Here is a 24,980-nt window from a genome sequence, read left to right on the forward strand (position 1 = left end):
TTAATGATGTTATGAGAGCTCCATAGTATCCGAAAGAAACTGATGTGTGCTGTAACTGGAGTAGATGTGGCTGGTCATGTAAGATCTTCCAAGAGTGGTCAGACCATTGACCGATGCGTTGGATATGCGGCTTATACCCACCCGGCCTTCTGACGCGGGGAGTTGCAGATGAGTATTTAGACCCCTCTTCCCTGATCCAACTGACGTCTTGGCTTTTGATTTAATTTACATGTTGGCAGTTTGCCTACTGTGCCTCTTTGTCTAACGTGGATAGTGCTATCATGGCGTGGCTCAAGGACTTTGTGGATAAGGCGACGGAAGAGTATAAGCAGGGAATGAAGCTGGAACGAGAAAGACAGCGACAATTTACTGAGTATCAGCAAGAGAGAGAGCAGCAGAAGCAGAGAGGTTTTGGGTATTCGCAGGGTTCACCTTCGGGGTGGCAGCAGCAAGGCCAGTTTGGGCAATCTTCGCCTTACCAACCTCAGTCACCTCAATATGGACAACCTCAAAGTCCACAATATCCACCCCCAACATCACCATATCAACCACAACCATCATATCAACCACAATCACCAAATGAATCATCCACACCCCCAATGGATCGCAGAACACAATACTACGCCGATTTAGCAAAATTTCAAGCCCAAGCAGAACGAGCGAAAGTGGACGCAGCGAAAGAACAAGCTCGTCTACAAGCTGAATTCCAAGCACAGCAAGCTCAAGCAAGAGCACAGGCAGAACAACTACAAGCACAATGGCTCGAAACAGAACGGCTAGCAGCACAGTACAAAGCCGAATACGAAGCACAAATGCGAAAAGCGGAGGAGGAAATGGCAAAGATGAAGATTGATGAAGAGAAACAGAGAAGTGAGTTTGAGAGGTTGAGGGCGGAGGAGGCGAGGGGTTTGAAGATGGGGGAGGAGGAGCTTATTCGGGAGCAGCAGAGGCTGTTTGATGAGATACAGCGGGCGAGGAATACACAGAAAGAGGAAGAGGAGGTGAGACCGCCTTTACCGCCGAGAGTCAGTACGGAGGATAGGCCTGCTTTGCCAAAGAGGCCTGTTAGTACCGCGAGTGCAGGTTCTGGGTTGACGTCGAATTATGAGTCTTCTCGTGAGAGGAGGACATCGTACCTTTCGGCTGAGATTCCTCCAGAGACTTCGAATTATGAGTCTTCCAGGGAGAGGAGGACATCGTATCTCTCGGCTGAGGTCCCTGAAGATTATGTACCTCCTCCGCCGCCACCGCCGCCTGAAGTGCAGGGACAGGAAGATACAAGACGACGTCCTTATCACTATTCGAGTCCTTCGGCTTCTTATCAAGCACCGCCTCGCCCGTCTACCCAGAGCTCACCTCAACCTCAACAGCATTCACCACCTCGGCGACAACCGCAACAGTCAGAGACCTCATATTCTTCGCCTACACCTCAAAGTCCTCCTCAACAGCAGGTACCGCGATCTGCTCCACCTCCACCTCCACCTCCACCGCCGCCTGGACCACCTCCTACAAACGTTGCAGGTGGAGGTTTTAGACAAAGACAGCCATCTGCGACCACGTCCCCTGGACAAGCTTCTCAACATCAGGTGCCGCACTCACCTCCTCCTCCACAGACGCCGGGGCAGGAAGACTCAAGGCGACGTCCGTATGCCTATTCAACTCCTACGGCTCCGTATCAGGCACCACCTCGTACGCCAACCCAAAAGTCGCCTCGACCTCAACCTCAACAGCAATCACCGCCGCGACAACAGCCGGAGACATCATATCCCTCGCCTCCACCTCAAAGTCCCCCTCAACAGCAGGTGCCGCCTCCGCCTCCACCTCCACCTGGACCGCCTCCTGTACGGGTTGGGAACGGAGGATGGAGTCAAAGGAAACCATCTGCAGCGACGTCTCCCAGACAAGCTTCTCAGCAGCAGGTGCGGCAGTCACCTCCTCCGACAAATCTACCACAGACGCCTGAAGATACAAGGCGACGTCCATATCATTATTCAAGTCCAACGACTTCTTACCAGGCACCACCTCGCACGTCTACTCAAACCTCGCCTCAGCAGCAGCAACCACCACCCCCGCCTCCACCTCCACCTGGACCGCCTCCTAACCTTGGGCGTGGAGGTTATCGGCCAAGACAGTCGTCTGGGCATGCTTCTCAACAGCAGGTGCCTCCTCCGATGAGTCCGCCCCAGACGCCTGTATCGCAGGGACAGGAAGACTCAAGGCGACGTCCATATGCCTTTTCAAGTCCCACAACTTCTCAGTCGCATGAACGCAAGGCTTCTTACAATACACCGCCTCGTGCTCCTACTCAGACCTCATCACAGCAGCGATCTCCTCCTTCCATCCGAGCGAAACCTCCTCGCGTACGAACACCACCACCAGCACAACAACACCCCTGCGGCGCAAAACCCGGCGCCGAATGCTCAGGAGCCCTAACAGCCTTCCCCCAACACTGGTTCTACCACCCCGCCGTCCCAGACTTTGTCATCTGCGCCCGCTGCTACATCGATCATATCTACGACTCCAAATTCAGCAACTCCTTCCGCAAAGTGTTCTACGATGATGGCGAAAAGCGGAGATGTCGGTTTAGTAGCAGACGTGTCAAGGATACGCTCTTCCCTCAGGCCATCGAGTCCGGGAGTTTGGATGCGCTTGTTGAGTTTATGAAGAGGAGGATGAGTATCAACGACTGCAGAGAACAGAATACTGTTGAAGGCGAACTGTGGTATAGAGCTGCTGATATTCCGAATGGAACTATTTGTCAGGCTTGTTTTGAAGATGGGCTCATTACATCTTCCTTTGCGAAGTATTATACTCTCCAAAGAGATCAAGGCGGCGCTTATTGCGATTTAAGCGTGTGGTTTCTTAAACGCAAGTTCATGGACTATGCGAAGGAGAATAAATGGGGGGAGTTTTGTCGACAATTTAACGAGCGCGCCCAACTGCCGGATTGTCCAAAGTTGAACATCGTCAATGCGAATCAGTATACGTGGTACAAGTCTATATCTGAACTAGAAGGACTACAGGCTTGCGGGGCGTGTTACCACGATTACTTCTACGCTTCTGAGGACGAGCATAAATTGCAGCAGGTCCCAGGTGGGAATTACAACACGAGATGTGCTCTTGGACAAGTGAATGTTGTTATTCCCATGCATCAGGCTTTGGATGATGAGGACAGAAGTCTTTTCTGGAATGCTGTGCGGGAAATGGACAAGTATCCATTCTGTGACAGTCAGGGCACGAAGGGTGGCGTTTGGTACACACCTGTTAACGATCCTCAAGGCTGGGGTATTTGCGCTGCGTGCTATGAAGGCATCGTCAAACCCGTCGGAGGCTCGAGGTGGTTTATGAAGGACACGACTACTACACAAGAAGGCGTGTATCTGTGTGGTTTTAACCTCGGACATCCGCGTGCGATAAAAGCGCTTGGTGCATACTCCCATGCACGTAATTGGGGAGATGATAAGATTCTCCTGGACTGGGCTGCGGAATGGGGTTCTGTTGAGCCTTGTCCAAGAATCAAGTTTGTCAAGAACAGACGATGGTGGGGATGGGGAATGGTAGCGATCTGTGAAGATTGCTATGCTTCTTTTGCGAAGGGTACAGCACTGGAACCAAGGTTTGCACTCACAGGTCAGAGAGAACCTAACAAAGAACGAATGTGCGATCTCTTCTCACCTCGCATGAGGGGTTTATACAATGAAGCTTGCCAGACGGGTAACCTCGAAAGATTCCTGTCGTTCGCAGAGCAACGACACATGATATACACCCAGACGATCATGCAATGCGAGCAGATCTTGAATGAACAGAAGATGGCGGCTATGCAGGCGCAGATGTTAGGTGTGCAAGGAACTGTGTACAAGAGCATGGGATGGACGCAGGATGCAACGATGGGCCATCGCTACACAGTCGGAAACTCATATGCTGGGTACGGACATGAGAATGAGTTTGTGCTGCAAGGGTACACGTATGATAGGCAGGCGAGGGAGAAGGCAGCGGAGGTTATGAGCGGAGGACCTATGATGAGGGTTCAGTTACTTGAAGCGCGATGGAAAGAGGTTGAGTGATCATATTCACACAAAATACAAGATGAAGCTTTTAGACGCCTAGAATACAAGTTCCCACACATCCAAAGTCGACGTCCCAACCTTCAACCCCATACAAGACGCCGCCTTGCCCAAAATCAAGTATTTCCCATCCCAACTAAACGACGCAGCCGTAACAAACCCATTTTGGAACTTAATCGTATACAGTACTCTTCCAGAGTACAAATCGCTCACATCAACACCATCATCCGTCCGACAGCACAAAAAGCGACAGTCTGCAGATACAGCTACTGGCCATCCTTCCCTTGTTCTTCGTCCGCTGAGACTATACGACTCTAGCGCCGCGGTCGCGTGGTTCCAGTGAAATACCGTGTCTCCCCAGAGTGCGACGATGAGAGCGCCGTCGGGCGACGTGCCGAGGAATAAAGGCTTTTTCCACGTGTCTGTTTCGAGTTTGGCGATTGAGACGCGAGTTTTTACATTCGTGATCCGGATTGTGCCGTCGCGTGATTGTGTGATTAGGAGTTTACTGTCTGGTGTGAAGACAGCGTGGGTAACTTCATCCAAATGACATGGGATAACGACGGAGGATCTGTTGATGTTGGCGCTGCAGTCAACAAGACCGACGCGACCTCTCGTGCTTCCTACAGCAAGCCAATTCCCATCATCCGAAAAGGCAAGTGGTTTAGCACCCGGCCACTTCGCAACAGGGACTTTCCGACCGTTAATATAATCTCCCAGATAAATAACGGGCTTTTTAAAGTTGATCCCGTCGTGGTTTGCTGCGTTGAGACCTTTTCCGTCTTCTTCACTGAGATAAGCCCACTGACGACCATTGCGCGAGAAGATCATGTTCACGCCATGCTGGTTCTGGAGGCATGAGACTTGGTTGGCGCTCATGTCGAAGAAACGCGTTGGAGATTCTAGAGTTTGAATAGCGAAAGTGTGAACGCCGTGGCGGGAGAGATAGCATGTTTCGAGGACTTCATGGTTTGAGAGTTCTTTTTTGGCGAGGTGACGAAGGGAGATGCGGAGGGGTGTTGTGGATGTTATGCCGATTGCATTATAATCTGGGATGGGAGGTTCGTTTGTCTCTGAGTGAGGCGATGAAGCGATTGTCCTAAAATTGTAAGCAAGAACCCATGGATGAGAAGAGGAGACTTACTCGGGATTGGCGAAGCTGCTGTTACTGTTGCTGACAGCTTCATCCGTTGGAGGAGGAGGCGGGACAGCAGATGAGCTCTCAGAAATGAACTCATGAACAGCCTCCAGAAACTCGGTGATAATCACTCGCTGACTCTCAACGCGGAAGTCTTCGCTGTCGCTTTCACCGAGATACTTTGTGCGTATGTTTGCTGCTTCCTGGAGGATCTGGGAGCTGCTGTAACCTGGTAACTCTCGTTGACCATCATGGGGCTGAGAATTAATAGCTCTACAAACCGTCAGTATTCATTTCACAAATGAGATTGAGGAACTCACAATAAAACACAATCCAAGCCTACACTCATGGCACTTCTCAAACTCTCAAGCAATTTCGTAAAATGCGAAAGTCGTTCCGCAGTATGCTCCAGCCAACTCTGCGTGCGTTCCTCCTCTTTATCCAAATCCAGCGCATCCTCCGCCTCTTCAATCAGCTCGCCTGCCTCACTGATAACAGCATTCAGCGCATCGTCCAATCTTTGCGGAAGAGCAACGTTTGAGTCTGCTTGCGCGTTGTGATGGAGCAGCCTCGCTACCATCTGCAGCTCAGCCAATTCACGTGAGAGACTGGCCAAGTCCAGACGCGACTGCGGGTAAGACGTTACGAAGCTGCGAAGGCCATCGACGACTTTTGCTGTTGAGGTTTGGAGGGAATCGCATAGCGATGATATTTGAGACATTTTGTCTCTGTCGTACTCCGTAGAGAGTGTTTCTTTGGTGGTGATGAGATGGCTTTCTATGATGATGTGATGGTGTTTCACAAGTGCGGGATAATTGTGTGGAGAAGCCGGAGCATCGGGATGACGCGGGCTTATACTTGGTAGTCTGAAGAACAAGAAGTCAATCTCATAATTGAAGTGGAATTGTAATTTCTATGTTCCGTAGAGAGTAAGTTGAATGGGCTTGCTATGAATTGGAAACGCGTACTCGACTAAACAAGGTTGGGGGCTAAGCCCATGGGGTGATGGTGATGTATTGACCGGGGATTGTCTATGCTATAGTCGCGATTATAGGATATCTACCATCAATTAATCTCACTCAATCCAACTATACAAGACTCTTCAACATCAGAGATACCTGAATATCGAGTATCATCTCAATGATGCTTCCTCGGTCCAGCTCGGATGTCAACATTGTGTACCGCCAAGCTTGCGGGGTGAATCTTGGGGACCCCGACCATCGGACGCCAACAACCTCAATGTACAGTAAGACAGTCATTCAATCTGACTACACTAACAGAAACAACGTCGTATTAATACAAAAGTATATAATCACTAGCCAGCCTCTAAGAGTCAAGTTCAACAAATAACAACAGCACGAGTGGAGAAAATCAGCAATTAATATCACATCTTGAGGCCTTCCGAGGCCAAGACCGCTGATCATTCTTCGGGAAGACTAACAACTTGCTTTTTCGTTTGTGATCTGCCACATGGCATCGTCTGCTTTATTCCGAAGGAAATATGTCTTGCCGTTTTTGTCTCATTGCGTGATGAGTGCAGTTTTGGGCAGGAACGAGATATCACGGGTCTAGACTCAACACAAGGCATAAAGGTGGTGAGATATGAGCAATTAATGAGCCTTACTGTATTCTACTCTTACAAAGATAAAGAACATTGCCACAGAGCTTATGTGGCCGTGACGAATACATTAACACGATATAGCGAATAGAACCATTCAACTCTAGGGTATTTGTCAAGGCTAAGAAAACAAGAGCAGCTGAAAGAGGGGCGCTATAGTCAAGCCACATTTAGTTGCGCTGGCCAAGTGTGGCGCAATGGCGCTTGACCTTATTCTGTCTCCCGTGATCAGCGAGATTCTCGCACCAAGAGGGAATATCCTTGAAGAGAATAACTGCAAAAAGTAAGGTCCAGGATCTACAGCAAACGGATAAACATCCCATGCATCGTTGTTCTTCCCCAGCCATCTTTCTTTCTTCTCCGAGTGTTCTTTTCTGCAAGACCCATGTTTCTCCTGATTTATTATCTCCTACGTATGTTGCATTTTATCGCCTTGTCCTGGTTTGATAGGGTACCAGATGAACCACATGTGCGAAGCGAATTGGCGCGATCACGGTCTTTCGAAGCGCTGTTCCCAAAAACAGGGATATCCCTGCTTTGTCTCTGTTGGGTCAAGTGTCAAATGCACAGGCGCCTGACGAGGAGTGGGCGCGAAGAGGGGGCGTCTAACCAATCGGCATGTCTTCCTGTGAGACGTTTTGAGTCTCGGCCATGATAGTAAAGATACTGAACAATTTGGGCTTGCGTTGGAGATTCAGGTTGATAAAGCCACTGTACTATGGATGAGTCTGTGACTGCAAAGAACTGTACTGTGGATGAGTCTGTGACTGTCAAGATATCTCGTGATGTAAAACATGTCATAACGGATACTCCAAGTATACGGTCAAGCCCATTGATCCATATGCAATGCGGTGCCATGCACTCCATGGAAGACCAAGTGTTGACCACCTGTTAATGCTGCATCAAGCGACTAGTTCTAGCTACTGTATGTAACACGACAGACCATCCTTCACATCATCGTGCAGCTTGTCACATTTCCGGGTCCCAATTCGCTTATTGTGCCTGAGAATCGCTATCCAACCATTCATCACACATCCAACTCGATAGAGGCTTTATTGTTACATTAAACTGGTAGCCCAACCTGACCCATCCCACTCGAATTACCGCTCTTCCAAAAGCCCAAGTTGAGCTGAAAGTGTGTGTGTGCATTGATGCAACACCTTTAGATTTAATCTCTGTACAACCTTTTTTTCCATTTCAATTCTCGATTCTATTTTCTGTTCTGCTCTGTTGTCTTGTCTTGTTGTCTAACACTGGGATTCCCTGTTGGTACGATCCTCCGGTTTTTCCTCACCGACAAATCCACCGCCTCCCAAGCTTATTCTTCCACTTTTCGCTTGAATACCCAAGCCCAGTCCCCTTTTTTTTTCTCTCTCCTCTCCCCACTGGGCTGGTCTATCTTCTCTTCCCCGGTGTCCACCGCCTAGTACAACAACGTCCCCATCTTTTGTGCCACAGCGATCGGGCTTGGCCTTGCCCCCCTGGAGGCCGCTGTAACTATAGCGCTGGGCTCCCTCTTTTTCAGGGCTTGACCGACCTCTTTATCTACACCCGGAACACTTTGAGTTGTTCCGTGCTCTGCTGCTCTCACACACCTTTTCTTCCCACTCCTGCTACCCCACTGCGGATCTCAGCTCATTCCCACCGCGGGCCCGGGACTCTGCGTGAATCATTTATTCTACCGGGCTTCCTTCTCGCCTGGCCATTTTTATTTTTCTTCCTTGATCGATTTCGTTAAGGGGTATCCCAGTTCCAAGTCCTAGTCCCTGATCGGATCGTATCGTTCAAGACAGGCCAGGCCTGCTCGTACTTGAACCTGACCCTTCGTTGCGGTCAGTATCGCATTCGACGACAACAAATACAGCTCAGCTCCCTTTGTCTTTTCTGTCTCATCATCGCATTCCAGAGACATACAATCCAAAGACATACAGAGAGAGCTGGTCTCCTCCCTCCAACAATATACCCGACATCCTCAGCTCTGACCTACACCGCTGCCCACCATGGCGCCCGCACTCGAACAGACAATTACCATTGTCAACAATTCCGGCAAAATTATCAAGACCGTTCGTATTGTTCTACGCGCTCTGCACTCCCCAGACTAACAATTCCTAGGGCAAGCAGCTTTTCAGCATCTTCAAGGAAGCTCAAGGCACATACAAAGACAAGAAAGCCGAGATCAAGTCTCTTCAGCGATCGCAAACCTTTGACGCTCGTGCACCTCCCCCACAAACATTCGTCGACGATGACCGCTCCCGCTATTACCCCCCTCGCGCCGCTGACCAGCGCAGCGAAGCTGGTTCACAACGCAGTCGCCGATCACGAAGCGTCCACTCACGACAGGACTTTGACACCCGCAGCCGCAAGGCCCTGACCCTCGACAACCTTGAGCGACACACCGAGATTTCTGCCACAGCACCCAGCAAAGCTCCCAGCAGAGCGCCTACAAAAATGATGTACGACGAGGATGGTGTCGCTATGAATTATGCTCTGGCTCGCTCAGTGGCGCCATCAGCCTACAACGCTGGCCAGATGGTTCCCCGAAATAGATCGACCGGCGAGCTGGTACAAGCGACAAAACCTCGCAAGGAAATCGACATGGACCTCGCCTACGGTAGCGTCCCTCCCGATCTGAAGGACCGCACCGATCTGGACCCGCAGGTAGTCGATGAGAAGCAGGCCATGGGACTCGTTCACCGCGTCGAGGGTCTCCTTACCGAAGCCAAGTGTATCCACCACTCTGCCACGCACACAATGTCCGAGCTTCAGAAGAACCCTGACCACGCCGCGGCCGTTGCGCTCTCGCTAGCTGAGCTGTCCAAGATTGTCAAGAAATCATCACCCGCCTTGCTGGCTCTTCTCAAGAGTGGATCTCCCGCTGTCTTTGGGCTTCTATCGTCACCGCAATTCCTCATCGGCACGAGTATCGCTGCTGGTGTCACAGTCATCTGCTTTGGAGGATGGAAGATTGTCCAGAAAATGGCTGAGGAGAAGGCCGCGCGCCAATCTTTGGCCTACGAAGGTGCACCCATGGAGCGACCTGAGTTCACGCGCTCACAAAGTGCCCCTACCGTCGAGTACGGCGGTATGGATGAGGCTCTCATTCTCGACGATGATCTAAGTTCAATTGAGACCTGGATGCGAGGTATTCCTGCACAGTCCGTCGCCGAGAGCGTCGACATGGAACTCATCACACCCACGGCCTACGACACAAGAAGTCGCATGGGCGGTGACGACTTCGACACCAAGTCTCGCCGCAGCACGCGAACAAGCAAGACGCACGAAAGCCACCGAAGTTCCAAGTCACACCGCACAGAAGGTAGCCACCGCAGTTCGCGAAGCCGTCGCGACGACGACAGCCGTAGCATCGCCGATAGCGAGCGAAGTCACCGTTCCTCAAGGAGCAAGCGCTCCGAGAAGATCGAGACGAGGTCTATTGACAGCCGAAGCAGTCGACGAGATGATGCTTCTGAGGTTACGCTGCGACCCAAGGCCAACCGTACCAACAGCAACATGCTCAAGGCTCTTTTCAAGAACAAGGAGAAGAAGGAGCGATCACTTGTCATGGCTTAGATCATACCCTTTTTGCATATTATTCTGGCGCATTTCTATTTTTAAAGAGGTGGATGAAAAAGATTTATACATCATCTATCTACAAGACGACACAAGATTTCATTTCTGTTTTACATTTCGAAGAATCATGGATGGGGCATTGAAGGAAGCCCTTCCCACCAGCGATTTATTCCCCCTCTCGCTATCATTTTTTACGAAAGAAGTTGGACAAGACATTATGAGCATGGAAATGAATGAGAAGCAGTGGATAAGACACTATGAGAACTATGGGCATGGAAATCAATGGGCGACTCTTGCACGCGCTTGAGTATATTTTTTCTTCTTGTTTTATTGCATGACGCACGGAAGACAGATGACGGAGCTGTTTGCATTGGGATTTTTATTTGGGATGGTATTTTGGTTTTAGTTAGGATTTTTTTACATAGATCAATTGGGCGATGAGCCTTTGATTGTACTTGACTTCCATCTGATGCTGTGATATTGATGCTGGGATTGAGCTGATTGATGATATGATGCTTTCATGTGAAAGCTGATGCTAATTGACGTCAGATTTGGCATCCACATCAATAAGATTTGATCTGAGATTTGTAATGCAACGTAACGAGATTTGTCCAGCTTGATACCCGATCTCATGTCAGATCACCATTGTTTGTGGTGTGGGCTTGGGATGAGATTTGGGCGTGAGATTTGTGGGGTGTAGCGGGTAGGTGCTGGGCGTATGATCAAGGAAGTATTCACGAGACAGTCGATGTTTTCAAGAGAGTGTTTTCATCATTACTTCCTTGATCCGTTCATTATCTGGTTGATCCACCATGTCTTTGAGTCATCGTATTTGTCTTGTTTGGCGGGTTGGGGATGTTGTGTAACGGTGAAGAGGAATGAGTGAGGAGGTGGTCTGACCTCCGAGTATTGGGAGAATTGACCGCTGAGAGCACAAGAGACGGAATATTATGGCCTCTTCACGATATTTAATTAAATCTCACGTTATTTTACTCAGAAATCTCAAGTCCAAGAGGACAATTTCTTTCTAACCCAGCAGTCTAGCTACGCCATGAAGTATGAAGGAAGGTGAATGTGCGTATTATGCAGCTTGCCAGGCAGAAAGGCGCTTTGCCGCTGTTGTTTGACATCTGAGTAAGAATACTAAGTCGGAATGAAGATATGATTGGAAAGGGGAGTCGGGTAGACGGGTTGATGCTTTTGTCTTTGCTTGAGGCTGGTGTGAGGATTGTGCTGGGCGTGGCCTTGTTCTTTCCGTGGTCTTTGCCAATGAGGCGTGATTGTTTGAGGTTGGGTGTGAGAATGACTGGAATTCTTCCTCCCATCATCTTTGTCATGGTGTGAGGTCTGGACGGGAGCATACTTGATGCGATGGTCGGAGGGTGAGTGAGGATTGCTGGACATGTCACTTCCATGGCCTTCTGTCTAGACGGGACTTTGCTTTGCTATCGTCAGAGGTTGTTTATGAGATTTCTGGACTTGTACTTTGCCACCAGGGCGTGAGGTTTGGTCGGGAGCATGCTTGATGTCATGGTCGGAGCAATTGCTGAACTTGTCGCTCTTTGCCATCAGGGTGCGATATCCGACGGGAGTATGTTTTGTTATCGGCGGAGGTTAGGACGGCTGGACTTGTCCTTTGCCAACAGGACGTCATGTTTGATCGGGAGTATGCTTGATGAGAGAGGAGCAAGATAGGGCGATGCTTCTGGATGCTGTTATTAGGTTAGCCGTGAAGCTTGTTGAACTTATTGCTTCCCGATCCATTGTCTTCGGGGTATAATATGTAATGGGAGTATGCTTAATACTCTGGGGGGAGAGTGGGTGTGAGATTGCTCCATTTACTCTTCGCCACCTGGGAGTATGATTGACGAGAGAGGGTAAGATGGGTTGATGCTTTGATTGCTACAGTGAGGTTGGCCGTGATAATTACGCTTGCGTCGTGTATCTATCGACGGCCCACTCAAGCAAGCTTGCCTGCATCTAAAGAGTCCGATTCGACCGGATGACTCTCCCGGCCATGTCTTTGCTCTCGGGTGGAACACTTTGTCGAATGTCAACAGAGTTGTCCAGCTTGGACTTCAAGCAGGGCGACCGGATGTATTCTCCCGGCCAGATTGGATGGAATCCTTCGGGTTTCCTCTCTGTTGTCGTGATGATGCAGTTGTTGGACATCCAAGATTGAAGACCGGATGGACTCCCCGGTCAGATATCTGCTGTTGGATGATGTTTCTCTCGATTGTCGACAAAGGCATCATGACATTTCCCTTCAAACATGATCTGGAGTGGAGGACTTTACCAGTTTCCAGCAATCGAAGTGTTTCACTTGGTCGATTTGCACTCTGGAAGATGGGACGTGGCGTAGATACCCGTCTTGCAGATACATGGCCTAGTCAAGACCGGGCGAGTATAAATACCCCCTGGTCTCCCACCGTCTTCTTCCCTCTTCCCTCTTTCCTCCTCATTCATTTCCGCCATGGACGACTTGGCTCTCTTTACATGCAGTGTTATCCCCCGTTGATCAAGGCTCTGACATGGACTTCTTCTCATACTCTCTCTTACATCTTCCCCATCTGTAGACATCATGTCTGTCCACCACCAGACTGGTGTCTTCACATAATGTTCGACTATCGACGTTCTCTGCTTCACCATGAGCAAGTCGCCGCTAAGCATTCGGAGCCTCACCGTTGCCCTCATGGCTCCTCGTCATCTCTCTTCAGATTGTAAGTTTATCTTGCTCCCTGGCATAAACATCAAGCTAACCAACGTCCTTGGATCGTTACGATTATCTTCACGCTTCCTCGTCATGAGCTCACTGGATTGTAAGTCTACCCCACTCCTTCACATCGAATGCAGCAGACTGACCCAGAAGCAAATACCCATCCATGATCCGTTTACTTTTGCCATTGCACTTATACTTCCTGCTATCTACTCCCTCAGTTGTAAGTCTATCTCATTGTGTGGCATCGAGCCACAACAGACTAACTCATCAAACGCAAATGATCGCCAATGATCCGTTGATCTCGACTCTTACTCTCACGCTTTCCTGTTATGCTTCTTTAGTCGTGAGTATATCCCGTTCTTTGGCATCAAGTTACAGGACACTGACCCAGAAGCAAATCGTCACCAACTCACCGGTTGACCTTGATGGGTCGGCTGCCCTCAAAGGGACCCCCGAGCCCAAGAATGTCCAGGAACCTTAGCCTGTTGCCATCACCCCCTTTCCCCATCGTGATCTGCTCCCAAGGTGGTAAGTCTATCCCATTCCTTGGAAGCTAGCTACACCAGACTAACGCTTCGTAGGAATATTACGCTTTCCGTCCTGTGTCCGTTCCACCTGCTTCTCACTCTGTGTTGCCCTCTGGGATCTTTCGAAGGGTCTCGTCGCCGCCGAGACTTCGAGCAGTGTACTCCTTACCAATGTACGAATGAGGAGCTGAAGAGGTTGCGCAACGTCCTGACGAGCCCCTGGCCATGGGTACGCCTTCGGAGAGAGCTGCACGTTGTTACCTATTCGACTTGATCGACAAGGAACCCTGAGCTCTCGAAGCCCATGATTCGGTCCAAATGCGGATTGAATGGGGCGAAATGTAAGAACAAGGTTTGTTGCCCTCTCCATGGTCGCCTTCATGAGCTGAAATTTATATCTTCCTAGGAGGAACGAGCTGACACCAACATGCTGGTCCCTGTTCGCCGTCAGTGTCTTGCAGTCCCATGGGCAGATTCAGCACCAACGACAAGCCCAACGACAATCCCAACGACAATCCCAACGCAAAAGGCTTGGCGATGTCTCGGCCCTGCTTCACAGCGTGGCCTGCGACCAGAATGGGCCAAGCTGTCTTTACTTCATTAAGAGTCAGCTTGCCGACATATACTATATACACTCGAGCTTTCTTCATTGGCTGAGACGGCAAACCCAGAACAGTGGCTCAACTGAGAGATTTCCTTACGGAACAACGCCACCCTCAAGAACACATTATACCCTGAATACACTGTTATCACACTTATAGGTCTTGAGTACCTCCCCAGTCCGCCCCCCCTCACCATTAAGTCAACATCCAGCGCCCTGTCGAATCGAGGCGCCATAACGCCCTGAATATTGAACCTCTCGCCGAGGTAGTCGACCACTAACGGAATGCCATCCTAAGGATGAGCCAGGCATTCGACATCTGTACCCCCGCACTTCCCCTCCCCATTTATGAGAACCATCTGAGGCCCCTCTTCTATTGCGGCCACATGCTGCATTGGGAGGATTATCCCATGTCCAGCTTCACGACGTACGGTTTCCTCATCCCTCCTCCAATGGATGCTGTTTTTCGACAGTATCCCAATTGAGCCCCAGCTCACATGCTGGATGGGAGTCAAGTCTGTTCCACTATGGCACGAAGTTGGACGGCGCCATTCCTCATCAACGCTTTTATATTATATCTCCGGATCAGCTCAACGATATCCAGTGCACCTTCGCGATGACGGCGGCAGGAGAAAGTCATCGTGTCTTTTGCGCAATAATCCTCCTACTCACTCTGTGGGTTCTCTATCTGCCCCCCCGGCCATGGCAGTCTACGGCATCTTCTTGTTCGCTTCACGACACCTGTGTACATTCAAGGTGGCCGACTTCAGGGGCCTTGTTCTTGCGTGGTACTTTGATATTTGCTGCCAAAAGTGGTTTCATGACTAGAAACGGCAACATTTCGTCACCAGGCTTCTATGTCGAGGAAATCCTCCACCTGCACCGCGAACAGACAATCACTGTGGACATCTTTGACATGAGCACCTTGATATGACAGCAGTGTCCAGCGGGTTAGGTACTCACAGAAACACACTACTTCGGAGTCACTGAAAAAGCTTTGGGACTGCGCCAAAGAGTATGTTTGCGCTTGCCATGATAATAACATCGCCCCCTGAGGGCCTCGACAACAAGTAATGGCCCGCGTCACATATATATCCATACCGGCTGAGACACTATGGCGTCCACAAAAGCATGCCGTGTCTGCAACCAATAATGATCAATTCATGTCGGCTGTTTGCTGCGACCGGATGATCATACCTCTACGGAAACAGAACACTATCTTATAGAGATAACATCGGGGAGGAAGGGCGAATGGTAGTAAACCGATTTCACCCATCTACTCTAGCAATCAAGTGCCCCGTCAGATCTCGTACCCCCGCCATCCAGGCATCGAACCCTATCATTGCTCCTTGGTCAAGGACTTCAACATCCTCTCAGTGCTCGCTTTGCGACAGCGCTATATATACAAGGTGGTCGTCATCGCAACATCGACGTGCTTTGCTTTCTACACAGACGGCATACATGCAGCTGCTAACGCCACTCCCGATCCACACGACAGGCTTGATGTCCATTCAGATGCTCAGTGCACCACTCGTACAACCTGCCCCCATTCTGATGCCCGAATGGATTGCAAATGCAACCACTTGCCATCAAGCCACTGGAACGCTCTCGCGATATCGCCTACCAGTGACAAGGTTGCGACGGTCGCAACACCTACCATGACAACATAGAATGTCTGGTGACCCAGAAGTGGATGATTGCGACCTCTGCCCTGCCTGGTTCTCAGATTCGACAGGAACTCGAAATCCTCGACATGCTTGTGCCAGGTTCCGTTGCATCCCGTCACCACCATCGTACCTCTCATGAGCACTCAAAATGGGATACTGCGCAGACCGCACCTGTGGCTGAAAAGTGGAATCAAAGATGGAAAGCTGATTATCAGGTGGCGATAGCCTTGTAACTGAAGATCATTCTCCTTCATACATGTAAACGTCCCCTGTACTTTGTCCTATCAGATGGTAGCAGCTATCATCAGCCAACTGAACGCAAATTGTCCAAACAAAATTCAAGAGCTACACAGCTCTTCAGTCATGTGGTCGGCGCTCACCGGAACATCAAGAATAATACCAATGTCCCCGGAGGGGTTGCAGCAAGGTTCTCAGAATTGGAATGTTGCCCTCAGGCAGATACATCCTTCTACCCATCTTCACCTCCGCTTGGTCGGTGCTGCGCGACATATTTAGTCATGAATTAATCTGCCACGATCGCAAGATCCGGTTCCCTGGCCACGTCTCTTTTGTCATCGAGACAAGTATCCTGTGCCATGAGGAAGTTGACGATAAGCTGAATCAACAATATGGACCTTGTTACCCTGGGTATTGGAAGCTCATGAAGAGTATGACTCTGAGTACTTCAGGCTATTCTCTGTTATTATATACACGAAAACGCTTTCTGTCACTATGAAAGTTCGTCTTACTGGTGGTTAGACAAGGCCAAAGTCAGAGTTCAATGTACAGGAGCTTAACCCAGCTTTACTCTACCGTTACTGGGATTGGGAAGGTGGCTATTGCGATAGCACTGGCTTCACGCAGTACCGTCCCTCCAAGATTTTAAGCTGCAAACCAATAGATGTCCTTGTGCAATGGGTTAGATACCCCGTAGCACCTACGGACACAACATGGAACAGCTTCCATGATGCTTGGAATCGCAGAGGAGTACATCCGAGCGTATGATGATACGAATGGGCTTTGACTGCCTTATGAGCACCTTTGTCACCCCGGTCTATCATTGATGCTGACCTTGATGCCGATGGGATCAGACTCCGTGAGGCAATAATGGATCCGGATGAATTGGTGGCCCCATTTCCTACTACGCCTTGGTCATCATCGATCTGTTACCAGACCAAGAGACTTCGAATCAACGCTGCCACCCAACCGGAATCATGAAGGAAGGACATTCAAAGGCCTACGGGCGAATCATGCTTGTCGTCACGGAATGCTCTTGAAATACCCTATAGATTTCATGATGTATGCAGAACTAGCCACCTCAACCTAAGATTTCGTACGTCCTATATATTATCAGCTGATGAAATGATCAGCGATCACATCGGCGGGGCAAACGTCTCGTCCACGGATGAGTACAGGATCCTTGAACTTGTGTCTCAGGAATCATCGACGGCGGCTACACTTGGCACTCCCCAGCGGTGGTGCGTCGTACCGAGGAGACACCTGCCTTCCAACTTCCACCTTCAAGTGGATGCGCATATCTCCCGCCGACACCTATTCGCTTGCCACGTCACTGTTCCTGCTGTTTGGAGCACTAGCCTTTCGAAACAGTTCAACAATATGCTAGAAGATTTCAGTTTCGCTCTCGAGAGCGGCGAGCGCATCCCCAACGAGCGGCTGGTTGACCCTTCTTCCCTCTAGTACTTCGCGGACTCTCTCTGCTCAGCCCATCTCGAAGAAACCCCTATATTATATATTAGCCAGATGAACACCAAAGCGCATCGCATGACGTGGAAGGTTTACATCATGTGTCGCTGGTCGACAACGAGGTCAAGATACTAGAAGTGGTCGCTGTCTATCACACTAACTATATACTCTTCCACAACCTTCAAACTCACTGCTCCTTTACTGTTGGTGAGCAAGGTAGACGTCAGTCCTCGGGACGGAGCTTACCAGCCTATCTGGCCTTCGTTGGGCCATACTATCACGTCGTTGATAAGGGTGCATTCACCTACTTCAACGTTGAGTATGTGGTTCATATCATTTCAATCATACCACTTTATATATCGCTCTATCATCAGCAGCTGAAATGATCAGCGAATGAATGGGCTGACCATCGTCGAGTACGAAATTCTCGAATTGCTGAACATGACGCCCTCAACTACTGCCCGTCTCAGGTCACTTCATTCCAAGGCATGGCTACGAGTCAAACTGGAACATCGTCCTGGCTCATCTGCTAGTCGACCTTATTGAAACTCTGTTTCGTCAGTCATCAGCAACGCCGCCGCTTGACACCCCTTCAGCGTTGGCGGGTTCTCCAGCACACCGAGGAGTACGCATATGCCCGATCTCGCTGGACTAGGGAACGAAGAGGCCAAGGCGGGATTGACCCTTCGCGAAGCTATAGACATGTATCGAGACCAAGCGGAACAGGACGATTTTGAGGAGTGGGAGGAGTGTGACTTCCATCCTTCATTGCGAAGTCGATCGCTGTTCATATCTCTCGACTCCTCATCTATTCGCTTGCCATGTTTCTGTTCTCACCGTCAAGGATACCAACATTTTCCCTGGCGCACCCCAAAGACAACGAGATAACAAGATATTCGCGCTGTCCTGGGGTACCAACGATTATCTCGGAACAGCAGTATGGTTGACCGATGTCCAAGAAGAGTACCTCCTATTGCTACCTTCCTACTCGCATCTCACATCTACTCTGCATCTTACTATCGTCTCGCATAGTCTTCGTGATTATGTTTGCTCGCACTCCCCTTGCATTTGCCTCTAAGGGCATTCTTTCTTCACGCCACCGAGAGCAAGACGCGTTGGCTACCTATTTGCTGCGCAATGAGCGATCAGCGCAGGACTTTCAACGTCCCCCTTCTCATGGCAATCGGCAAGGCAATGATTCCGGTCACTGGTCCAGGTAGTGGAAGGAGCATGGACTGGCCTGTCCATCCAGATTGATGACGTATCCGCCCATTGCCACAAAGCCGACATACCTAAGCTTCGTGGAGGGACCGGGAGACGACGAGACTCTGGTCCCCTATGTTTCCTAGTCGAAATAACTTGGGAATGCCAATAGAACGCGGAAAAGTCCTGAAGTTGGCAGACGACATGATCTCCCTCACGTCGGATTGTCGTCTTTGTGCATTGCACAACCGACCTTGCACATTCACTGCATTCAGTAAACTCGAACCCCTCTTTGGCGATCGTGAACCCCACGTCATCAAGCGGCAACCAGTTTCATGATATACGAATGGGCCATGTCTCTCCCTCATTAATGTACTTCGAAATTGATTTGCACTGACGCCACTAGACACGTCTCTCACACGGAATGCCTGCCCCTTCAGTGTGTCGTCGAAAGCCAGTCCCTCAACCAGCAACGAAACTTCAACTACCGTTACTGGCCCCGGAAAATCACTGAGTATGGAGACTCAGGCGACGAGAGGTAATTCTGTTCAAGGTCCAGGAACAGTCCACCATCACTGTCGGCTTTAGGCACTCTCAACTCACACTTCACACTTTTTGGCACATTGGTCCTGATTTACTTCAAGTATATATACCAAATGCCCCAGTGATGGACTCACATTGGCGTCAAGACAACACGTTCTGCATCCGGCCCAGGTAAATTGGTTGAACGCAATCATCATGTCTTCCCCTCAAATACTCCGTTCAGATTATATATACCTTCAGGGATTGCAACAGGTCTCAAGCCTGCTCGTGGTGCTAGACCTACCTTTCACCCTAAAAGGCCCGCTGCTCGCGCCTCCGGGCCCACCTTCGTCAAGCAAGGTCCAGGTGAACGGAACTCCCGTGTGGCGAAACTGCAGACCAGGAAGATCTCGCGCAGCACCAGACATCAGTTGGCTAATGTCCTCAACTAGACGGACAACATCTAAACAAGGCTATGCATCTTCTTATCGCAACAACGGCACAATTGCTGGACTTGCAGCAAAACCAACAAGTCGCATCTAATGAGCATTGCGCCGGATATTGAGCCGAATGAGTGGTACAACACCCTGAGATCGGCTTCTAATTCGAGTTGCCTGGATGTAATGGTTGCCATTGTTGCCGTGATGGCCGGCAATGATGACATCCTTGACTATATACAATCGGGTCTTCTACTATAGACATCCTCCTGACTGATACTGGTGGAAGGCCACCACAGTGAGACAATCTATCTTCGAATCTATGAGCGGCAAGGGTATCTCTATACATGAAGCCTTTCGCGGCCTTAAGAACAGGCGAGGATTCACTCCTTCCTCCTTTACCGTTCATATTACCCTTATACTTAGCTTTCCTTCATACATACAGGCATACTTTAACCTCTGTTGTCCTACCTGTACCACGGAATCCTTTGCCATTTCTCAAGGCCGCGATGTTGAGATCAATCCAGCCTTGGCCAATCTTTCAAGCATCTCAATACTTTCCTCTTCGTTTACCTATGAAACCAAGGAGATCCGAGACATTCTTCTCGGCCCACGGCCTTTCCACTCAACAGTGAAACGAATGCGAGGAGATTAGTTTGACCACATCAACTTTGCGACAAGTGCAATGGTCTGTCGCGTCTAAGCAACGGGAATCAATCCATAGCTTACGAAGATCCACGATGGAGGTCTCTACATGACACTTTCTTCGAGTGTCCGATGTTCCAACCTATTCCCCAAGAACCCATGATGCTCGCTCGGAGACAACCTCCTTGGTCGCTCCATTTCCGTTTTCTCGCTTTATTAAGGACTACCAACAGCTACTTGGCATGCTAAGTCAAGAGCCACACTCAGCAGTCGAAGGAAGTCGTGATCGATATGATCCCAAATATATATTAGGTACTACGTGCTTTAGCCGGCGAGGAAGCACATGTATATCCAGACAACGATGAGGACTGATAACGGTTGCCCTCTGTCTGGGATGAGCCCAGACAAGACATTCTTCTGAGGTTGATTCGCTGCTATCTCTTAGAATTGATCAGCAATGGGCGTGAAAACGCAGGCACACTCAAGCCAGCTCTCGCTCGGCCACGCAACCTCCAACAGCGAGACTCAAGCGCCGAGTCGACGAACGAGATGGGAAAACGCTGCAGGAGTATTGGGGATCTCGGCGTGGCATCGAGACCCATCCATTTTATCTATACTATACATTCGAGAATATCTGGCAAAGGTTGCAAATCACGACCTTTCAACCTCTGATGCATTTTACCGCTTGCAAGAACTGGCTACAAACCAATCCTCTTTTGTCCCTTTGTGTCTGCAATGACAAGGATGCAGATTCAGGCAACGAGCGTTCCACCATTCGGACCTTTCCAATCCCTTGGCCTCTGGAAACGCAGTCGCGGCATATTTGGCAGTGCCTCCCGGAACAACGAGCTTCCAGCGTCACTGCATTCTCTATCCACCGTGCTGCGCGTGTCCTATATAAATATATATAATTACGGAACTTCTCTGCCCACAGTTACCTCAACTTCCCTTCCCAAGTCATCTTAAGCCTTTACTTCTCGGCTCGACAGAATTGCAGGAACGTCTAGTCCTGGTAACACCAAGCGGCTACGTCTTCCAAGGAGACGATTTGATTGCACTTTGAAATTACATCCAATGTTTCCCGTTGAGTCAGAAGGAAGGGAGGAACCTCTTGCTTGCATCGACCTCTTCATCACCGAACGGCAACTCTTCTCTTCTCCATTAACCTCTACTAGCCTTAGCTAGCACCGGCAACTGCCACCTCTTCCTTACATTAACTTCATCAACCTCGGCGCTTCTATGAACACCAATTCCACTCTTCACCCTCTCAAGGGTTCCCCTTCTAAGTGTGTTCATTGATCCCCTTCACTGCCACTATTGCTAATAAGATCCCTGACCTACACCTACGACAAGATGGAGGTTTCTACTGCCCACACACCCCAAGACCTCAACATTTGACATGAACACCGTCTGATGGAGTTATCAATTGGCGAGGCGCGGTACAAATTGTACAGAAAATTCAAACAACAACCAGACGTGGCTCCCAACTCCCCTGGGGACGGGAGAAACCATTCGACAAAATGAAAGGCATGCCGGGAAATTGCAATTGCAAAGTTCAACTGCCTTTGCGATTAGAAAGCCTTGACTAGGAGCGCAAGTGTCTCATGTGCGGTCACCGGATATATTCTACTATACGAAGCGTCAGTCGAGACATCTACTTTCAGCCGCAACTTGCCCAAAGAGACAGTATCCGCGATCGAGTGAGACAAGGGACTGTCCGTATGTTCCTGCGGTGTTGAGATGTCTTCATACTCTATACGAGAAGGGCCTGCGCTACTTATATATTTGCTGCTTATGCGGTTCCAAGACGATGATCAACCCATTCTCTTGTCGACCCATCCAAAACTATTCAGTGATAGGTATTCTACAAGAACGAGCCTAGTATCTCTCCGTTGATTCCAAGAGGAGCATTGGAGACACCTAGGGGGGATGCGAGGATCGGGTATACCTGAATTGCAATAGTCCTTTGCCTATCTGGACATTTTTGGTGGATGGGTGTTATCATCAATGCTACAAACCTCACTTTGGTGCGTTATTATGACATTTGTTGTATATCGCCTAACGGCCAGATGCTTGGCGACACCGAACCAGGAGAAAAGGCAACGATTACCGTTTCCCAGGTGTTCATCCCTCCTGGAGAAATGGAAGACATCCGATCGTCCACTTCTCGCTCCCATCACGTCTTGCATCAGCGTGAGCGAGGTAGGCCTGACTTATGCCTAGTTGTTCTCACTAACTATGTACAGTGGACAAAACGACAGGGTCCAGGAGAGGATGATCGTGTCGGGCCCGCGATTCAAGCAATCGTACACGACCAACATGCGTCTCCTGAGTCTCAAGCTAACAGCAGCCGAGAACGACATGGACCGCACCGATCGTAAGCGAGACCTTTCTTCGAACACTGCGCAGTCTGGAACGAAACAACCGTCCGATGCGACGTCCGCAAAAAGGCCTTCTCTCAACCCATCAAGACGCCTTGAAGCCTACGGACACCCAGCAGCTCTCCCGAGTTATCAGTGGTACTGAGTGTGTATGGACTCATCCATCGATATTTCACTGCTCTTGACACACCCTTCAAAGCCGAATTCTTGGTACAGGCGTTCAACACACTCTCAAGCCTGATCCGAATGCCACAGTTGACACTTAACGATGAATTACAAGCCTTGCTGAATTACACAGGCCACAGTAAGCAAGGTTGCGAAGCATACGCTGTGGTATGCGCCGGTAGTCAGATGGACGATCAGTTATCGTGCATTCGATGACGACGCCAACGTATATATATTGGACTGACTATACTGCCGAGGATGACTAGAACGCCTCGCGAGTGCCAAACAGCTGGCAAGTGCTCTCTCTAGGCCCTGTTCCATCTCTTGCAATGCTCATCTTCATATTAAAGACAACGGCCTACGTTGGTTCAATCTTTATCGCGGCGGGCTTACGCTTCGTGGAAAAACAAATTCTTTCTTCCTATATTTCAGCCATATCATCACATGCTGAATACAAGGACACCAACAGTCCGCGATGCCATTCCCCTCGTCGGGCGAGACTCTGAGTCAACACAAGCAAGCTTAGACGCCATTCCCTTTCCAGACAGTCCGACGAGGAGAACATGTCATATGGGAGGTTCGGTCAGTTCGTCATGTGGTTTCTCTTGATACAAGAGACCACGTTATCTCGCAACGTAAACACCCAACTTCGAGATCAGTAAGGCCACCCGTAGACAGCTGTTTACCTTTCCCGTCTATATTCACATGATGTCATTGACACAACATTGACTATACTATAATAACCATTCAGCGTCTCGAGCAGAATGGTCAGACCACCTCCGCGGCTCTGAAGAAATCCTTGGAGCATGCTAGTGAATCTCAACTATTGGAGACGCAAGATCGTCTAACAAATGAGGTCATTGAGATTCGCCTTTGATGGTTCACGTCGGATTATGTCAATCCGTCTGGAAGGCGTACAATGCTGCGGGCCGTACGGAGAGCGATTGCAGTCGCGTCCCCATGGAGGTACTGATACCCAGTATGCATAGATATTCCCGCCAAGCTCCGGCGAATCTGGACATACTTTTGAAGTCGCATTTACGCTGCACGCATTCAAGCGCCTCTCCACACTCACCCGGTTGTCAAAGTTCGTAGTTGACGATGAATGACGAGCTGCAGCGATCCCTATGACGACACGAGTATATATATATATATATATATATACTTGACCACTATGCTGTTGTGGAGAACCAGCACACCTCCGCGTCTTCCTTTTAACCACCGTGCTGGTTCCAGGCGTTGAACGGAGACTTGGGACGAACAATGTATTCACATATTCTACCTTGATTGGGCCTGACGATGGTGACCGATCTGATTGGGATGCAGTATCCGTACCAGCACCCGTTTCTTGAGTCCTGAGTTGGTCTCATTTGGGAGTTTGCTGAGCTGGCGGATACGGAGCCCGTCATCCTTCTATTTTGGTCGGCGGATGGCATTTGATACCTAAACTCTGCAATCAGTCACGCCTATAATCCCACAAGTCTTCAAGTACGGCAAACGGCGTTTTTCAACGAATGATTTGGGCATGTTGACACTCCTGACCCGGAGTTTGAGCGAGGGTGTGAAACATCGTACCAGCTGCACAAAAACGAACTCGAGGACCAAACATATCGACTTGCCCATCCCTCGGGTAACAAATGGCGCTGGGGCGGTAACGGACATCATGAACGAAGAAGAGACACTGGTTTGAGATGGATACTGACGAGAAATGCATCGACTGGGCCCTTGGTCGACAGTTGATTCATCCATGCTTAGTCTTCAGCCTTGAGCCCTTGTACGATACGCAACATTGGACACTTGACGTGCAATCGTGGAGTGGCTCAGACCAGTAGATACAGGATACCCGAATTACGATGGAGATGTTATATGCTATATCTTCGTCACAAGTACACCTCAATCTGCAATATTCACAGTCCCACTTCCATCGGCCCTCGCAGAACTGTTTGACGGAATCTGGCTATTAACAAGAAGTCCTTCTTGAAAAGCCATCATGGGAAGACGTTTCTGAGTCGATGGACT

At 49.6% G+C, this 24,980-nt stretch overlaps 4 protein-coding genes across 4 annotated transcripts; 3 read left to right on the top strand and 1 right to left on the bottom strand.

Annotated features, from left to right (window-relative positions):
- Window positions 1-207: 207 nt before the first annotated feature.
- Window positions 208-4,100, top strand: B0J16DRAFT_331171 (uncharacterized protein). Its single transcript, XM_046126545.1, has one exon. The coding sequence runs from the start codon at window positions 282-284 to the stop codon at window positions 4,062-4,064; it is 3,783 nt and encodes a 1,260-aa protein (XP_045990458.1). The 5' UTR covers window positions 208-281; the 3' UTR covers window positions 4,065-4,100.
- B0J16DRAFT_45676 (uncharacterized protein) lies at window positions 4,084-6,132 on the bottom strand. The gene is made up of 3 exons (XM_046133897.1): window positions 5,523-6,132; window positions 5,209-5,475; window positions 4,084-5,163 (listed from the first exon to the last, which is right to left on the bottom strand). Exons 1-3 carry the CDS (start codon window positions 5,921-5,923, stop codon window positions 4,104-4,106), a joined length of 1,728 nt encoding a protein of 575 aa, XP_045990459.1. The 5' UTR covers window positions 5,924-6,132; the 3' UTR covers window positions 4,084-4,103.
- Window positions 6,133-8,820: 2,688 nt separating this feature from the next.
- B0J16DRAFT_258126 (uncharacterized protein) lies at window positions 8,821-10,390 on the top strand (the record flags this gene model as incomplete). The annotated part of the gene is made up of 2 exons (XM_046123169.1): window positions 8,821-8,883; window positions 8,933-10,390. The coding sequence occupies 2 exons, from the start codon at window positions 8,821-8,823 to the stop codon at window positions 10,388-10,390; spliced, it is 1,521 nt and encodes a 506-aa protein (XP_045990460.1).
- A 2,478-nt stretch (window positions 10,391-12,868) lies between these two features.
- On the top strand, window positions 12,869-13,590 carry B0J16DRAFT_367849 (uncharacterized protein; the record flags this gene model as incomplete). The annotated part of the gene is made up of 4 exons (XM_046130161.1): window positions 12,869-13,110; window positions 13,146-13,209; window positions 13,244-13,329; window positions 13,451-13,590. Exons 1-4 carry the CDS (start codon window positions 13,038-13,040, stop codon window positions 13,588-13,590), a joined length of 363 nt encoding a protein of 120 aa, XP_045990461.1. The 5' UTR covers window positions 12,869-13,037.
- Window positions 13,591-24,980: the final 11,390 nt, after the last annotated feature.

This window comes from Fusarium flagelliforme (assembly GCF_020744385.1).
Source record: "Fusarium flagelliforme strain FIESC 12 MPI-CAGE-AA-0113 chromosome Unknown B0J16scaffold_1, whole genome shotgun sequence".
Classification (NCBI taxonomy): Eukaryota; Fungi; Ascomycota; class Sordariomycetes; order Hypocreales; family Nectriaceae; genus Fusarium; species Fusarium flagelliforme.